The sequence below is a fragment of the Triticum urartu genome, unplaced genomic scaffold (assembly GCF_003073215.2).
Source record: "Triticum urartu cultivar G1812 unplaced genomic scaffold, Tu2.1 TuUngrouped_contig_4771, whole genome shotgun sequence".
NCBI lineage: Eukaryota > Viridiplantae > Streptophyta > Magnoliopsida > Poales > Poaceae > Triticum > Triticum urartu.
Genome location: NW_024115388.1, coordinates 1 through 5,527, shown reverse-complemented (window position 1 = coordinate 5,527; position 5,527 = coordinate 1). Strand labels below are relative to the sequence as shown.

At 49.3% G+C, this 5,527-nt stretch overlaps 1 protein-coding gene across 2 annotated transcripts; it reads left to right on the top strand.

Annotated features, from left to right (window-relative positions):
• Positions 1–881: 881 nt before the first annotated feature.
• On the top strand, positions 882–4,655 carry LOC125528288 (histone-lysine N-methyltransferase 2D-like). 2 transcript variants are annotated; one of them, XM_048692778.1, is made up of 3 exons: positions 882–1,219; positions 2,063–2,338; positions 3,087–4,655. In XM_048692778.1, the coding sequence occupies exons 1-3, from the start codon at positions 1,124–1,126 to the stop codon at positions 4,302–4,304; spliced, it is 1,590 nt and encodes a 529-aa protein (XP_048548735.1). In that variant the 5' UTR covers positions 882–1,123; the 3' UTR covers positions 4,305–4,655. The 2 variants fall into 2 exon arrangements, with proteins under 2 accessions (XP_048548735.1, XP_048548736.1); XM_048692779.1 differs by lacking the exon at positions 882–1,219 and adding an exon at positions 1,235–1,694.
• The last annotated feature ends 872 nt before the right edge of the window (positions 4,656–5,527 follow it).

The following is a 5,527-nucleotide window of genomic DNA, read 5'->3' as shown; positions in this document are numbered from 1 at the left end:
TTGCCTCCTGGACGTACACGTTGCTTTCCGCCGTGGCGTACCTATCCGCCAGCGTGGCGGGAGTCCCATTCGCTCGCCCCCGTCACCCGGTACCGGCCGGCCTCTCGGTGGCCACCAGAAACGAGATCTCCTCGTCAGCGAGAAATCTACAAGAGAAGCTCAGCATTTTTGTGGTGATGCCGTGAGCGTTTTTTTTTTAAAAAAAATTATGTAAGAGAAGGAGCGAAAAATATCTGAGATTGTGGCACCAGTGCACAGTAGTAGTATCTTAATCGGTCGTGGGAGGGGCGCAAGTTGGGGCCAGATAAGCGGCTCTGACTCGCCAAGTGGGGGCTACTTTAGCCGTCCCAGGCCAACTTGGTCGGCTGGATTTTTCCGTTGCGGGCCGCCCCTTCATCCTCCATCGGTAATACCATATCCACATATCTCACGACACACAAAAATGATAAATTTTTTTGAGCATTAGTATAGACTCGCCGGAAATCATGGTGGGTTAACCAACTCAACCACAGGTTGATTCGCCAAAAAAATGATAATAATGGTACATCGGACCCGGTCCGTAGATATCATCAACTTGATCGGTCAAAATACTACCCATCACCTGAAAAGGCAAACGTGACCGAGACAATGCGCCATGGACCTGCCCGATGAGAAGCAAGCAATGCGCGCACGCTACCTCGCCGGGCACCGCAAGCGTCCCCACGTCAAAGTCTTGGCACCACACACGCGCACCATCCGTGGCCGTAGCCGTAGCCGTGCATCACCGGCGCTGGCGGTCGTGCCGTTCACCGCCCGCCCCATGCGTCACGCGGCCGCCCCGTACATGAACGAACCAGCCCAGAACCAAGCGGGGGGTGTGACGGCGACCGCGCCGGGTCTGGTGCCGGTCGCCTATATCTACCCGCGGCGGAGGCGGGGGGCACGCACCGGCACCGGCCACGAGCGAGCGAGCGAGCCAAGTCGCCGACCTAGCTTTACTCCTCCTCCTCATCCTCCCCTTTCTCCCTTTTTTCTTTAGCTTTTACTCCTTCTCCTCTCCCCGCCCACGCCTCCTCCCAAATCCTCCTCGCCTCCGCCGCTTCCGTCCGGAGTCCAACCGGAGATACGCGGAGCATCGCATCTGATGGCGTCCCCGGCGCGGCCAGCCTCCGTCTCCGGCCCCTTCGGCCTCGCCCCCGACCTCGCCCGCTGCTCCTTCGACCACACGCTCCGCCGCGAGGTCAGCCCCTTCTCCCTCCATCCATCTGCGCCAGATCCGCGCCTCGTGTTTTCTACTACTGTTTTCTTAGCTTAGGAGCAGTAGGTCCCGGGACTGCGCCTGCGTCCGCGGTGGGCTGGTTCGTGGCCTGCCTCGTCCTGATTCGACGGGACGACGGCCGACATGTGCATGCCGTCTGCGCCTTGCGCTGGATTTGCGACCCTGCTTGCCATTTCTAGGTGCACAGGACCTTCAAATATGCTACAGTACTACTAGATTGCACCGCCCCGCTGACCGATCTGGGCCAAGGATTTGGCTTGACGCCGAGATATCCGCGCTTCTTTTCCGTCGGCCAGCGTTATTCGCGCATATTTCTGCATCATTCATCACGGTGCCATGGCTCCTGGTGTCTGTCAACCGCTTGCGGCAAAAGCTGGGAGACAGACCTGTTCTAGCTGCTGCTGCTTCCTCCCGCGGCTCTAGTCAAACTATTCTAGTATGCCTCTGGCCTCATTACTGTTATACAATAGTAGTACATCATAACCTAGTTGCGTTGCTATCTAGATCCAACGGGCATCGCTAAAATAATTTGTTGGCTCTGCCTGTGAGGGTTACCATCTATTACTGGGAAATTTCACCTGTTGTTGTCAGCTGTTACCTTATCATCAAATATTTTAGTGATAATTGGATAGTAGCTCAGGATTCAGCTATTTGTCAGCTGTGCAACTAGGAGAGTAGCTTGAATGGTGCTTATACTAGCCATAGATTTGTCGACCTCTGTTTTCGCCCTACCTATGCCTTCATGCTAATTTTTTGTGGTCGTTAGTCCTTACTAGTTTTTTTTTCCGTTCTTCAATTATGCAGGATTTCCAGGACAACAGACTGCTGAGGTCATTGGTTAGCATGCGCGAACAAGATAACCATTCCAAAGAAATTATAACGGAAGCTATTGAGAGCTGCATGAACAAACAAGCAGAGAATCTGGTGAATTCGCTGGATGTCATCAGTGGAAGGCTGTCACAGCTGGAGTTGTACTGCTACAAGCTTGAAAGGTCCATTGGAGAACTGCGAAGCGATGTAATGGATTACCACAGCGAAGCAAATCTGAACTTCCATAGCCTTGACAAGAACGTCAAAGAGGTATGTCTTGTTTTACACCGACACAAGGACACACGGTTATTGAACTCTGAATGCCAAATTATAATATGTTGCTTTCTAGGAGTAGTATGAAAATTTCTGGTCTTACCTAGTAAATGCATTAAACAGTGGATTATGTTTGCCTTGAGGCTTGAGCTGTGAAAGTTTTATGGTTTAGTTTCGAGTTTCCTCTAGTTAGATTTTGTTTCCTGCATCTGCATCTAGTAGAACTGGACTAATGCTTGGGCTACAGCTTGTCCATATAAAAGGCAAATGATTATTTATTTGGGACTAAAATCTGAACATGGGTATTCCCTCTAGTTGTAACTGCGAGTGCCACATCATCTACTTAGTCACACACTGATTAGCCACTCTTAAGATATCACACTTATATAGTGTTTTTAGTTCTCTTAGCGCGATTGGACAATGGTTAATCTACGTACCATTATATCTGATAGTACTGCAAGAAGTTAAGTTGTGATAAGGTTCACAACAGGCAATGGCTATTTAACTGGCTTCACGTGATTCCTTAATCCATGTTTTAGGGCTGTGCTAACTGCCTCTTTTTATGGTCATGTTAGGCACCACAGGGCATCTTAAGCAAAGCTTGATGATGTAAATATTTTAGTAGTGCTAGTCAATCAAACTAAATAGCTTACATTAAATCCAGTTTTCCTTTCAGTAAATGTGACCGTTAGCTCTTGTAATGTTCTTCAGTGCATAACTCATGATGGAACCTACTTTGGCGCAGGTTCAGAAATGTGTACAAGTTCTTCAGGATAAGCAAGAGCTTGCTGAAACTCAGAACGAGCTAGCTAAACTTCAGATTGTATATGAAGATCCTGCACAAAAGAGTGAAGGTACTGCCCCATCAGTTTTCATGGCCAGGGAAAATGATGGCAGTTTCCCAGGTGCAAAGCATGAGCTTGCCCTTGTCCCGCTGCACCAAGTAAATCAGTCTCCTGCTATGCAATTCCAAAGTTGCAACGGGCTTATTCTACAGCAACTTGTGCCTGTCTCTTTGAGCACCCAACAAGACCAGCAACACTTGAACCAGTCTACTGTTTACCGCGCGCAAAATCAATGCCAACCTGAGCGCAGGCACGCCCAAACATTTCAACCTGCACCGCAGTCTATGCAACCGCAGGCCCAGAACCCCCAGCCACAGACTGTAGTTGAGGTACCTCCTATGACTAGTCAGGCACCAGAGTTCTACATCCAAGCTCAGCACCATTGGCAACATCAAACAGTCCAGGATGTTCACTCGCAGGCAAGGCAACAACAGCCACAGCCCCAGGTGGCACAACAGCAGCAGTACCACAACATGCAGCAAGTTCCAGCTCAGATGGTTCAACTGCAGACATCTTCTCCGCAGGCCCAAAGTGCACCTCATGTCGCCCTGTTCTATCCTCCTTACGGATCCCAACAGCCCGCATGTGGTAACACCGAGGCACTTTCTAGAGGCATGGTTGTGCAGCCTGCCTACTCTACGATCTCTTCTTCCCAGCGAAAGCACCATGAAGCTGCTCCTGTTTACGTGCAAAGCAGCGCCATTGCTGTTCCGATGGCAGAACATCACATCCAGCACCAGCAGACCCAGCAGTTCCATTCGCCCGGCAATGGCTCATTTGCACCTCAGCAATGCAAGGTTGGTCCCTATTCAGTACAGGGTAGTGCCCAGGCCTACAACACTGTATATGGAAGCCCTCCCAACAGTGCTGCTACTTTTGTTGCTGTCCTTCCTCAGCAAGCACAGCAGGCCAGCGCTCCGATGATGCTCCATCATCTAGGACCCCAGTCCGTGCAGAATCACCCTGCAGACATGGCTGACAAGGCTGCTCGAATGGGTTACTTGAACGATCATGCTGAGAACATGCCGCGCCGGATGGTGGCTGCAGGCCAGCCCGTAGAGTACAACACCTTCCATGACGGGCTGAGCTCTGTTGGCAATGCGGCTTGGTCTGGCTAGTCGACGATGGAGAAGCCGCATGTGAAGCACTTCATCTGCTCCTGTGACTTTCTCGTGTGATATACTGTGTGGCGATCTTACTGTGATGTGAAGCTCGCTTTTGAGCTTCCCTAAGGTATTTGCTCTGGCATCTTTTATCAGCCGGCAGATTGGTACTACGTATCCTCCAGCCTACTTTTTTCAGCTGGATGATGATCGTGATGAAATAAGACTGTAGGTTAGTCGAGTGATGATGATTGTCGGCATTTGTCCTATTTTTAATGGACGCGTATGCTTGCATGTAACCTGTTGTGGACTTGCATTTGCATGTTTGCGATCGATATGAAAATATGAGAAATTTGTTGGTTTTCACCTTCTTGTTCAGTGTGTGCTCATCTGTTCACCTGCTCGAAGCAGTTCGCATTGCCGGGTTTGTGTCTACCATCTGTTGGCAGTAACTGTTAGTACATATGCTGTGAGAAATTTACGGTGGTTTGGCTGTGGCTTAAGAAAAAAATTGCTGTGGGGGAAGTAACTGTGGACAAGATCCATATGCATTTGTCAAATCCCAAGTGTCATAAGACAAAAAGTTGCTACTGAACTGAACTGAACTGAACTGAAGGGAAATACTCATTCTGGAGAACTAGGTCTGCTTTCATTCTAATCAATGAGGATGCCACCTGAAGCCCCTACTGATGGCAAATACTCAAGACTTACTGAACCTTCTGGGACAGAATTTCCAGAAACAGTCCATGTCAAAGGCCTCTCTTTTAGTTTCCTCCAGGCAGAGGATGCAAATGGCTGTTCATTTCTCGAGTCCAAACCCCTAACCAATTTAAGATGTTCCACTGTCTGCTCCCATAATAACACAATCAGGTTAACAGGTGACAGTGTACTTACTATCTGACACAATGCTAGTCAGCCAAAGCCCTTGCAACAGCCATAAATCCAGAGAACAACCACAGAATGAATATTAAACTGAAGGTCTGATGAGCATACACAACCCAGGTCTAGAATGACCGCACAATCCATTACATACATCATAAAATTTCTAGAATGACTGCATCCCAGGAACTCAAACCCTGGCAAAAGCTTCTGAATCTGTGTCAATCATGGATGGCTTCAGGTCTTTTTCTTCCCCTGCTGCTTTCCTTCCTGTCCTCTGGGCCAGCTTGATTGAATCTTGTTGGCCTGGGTTGCAGGTTTATGCTGCATTTCCTCATTAACCACCTTGCGGAATGCCG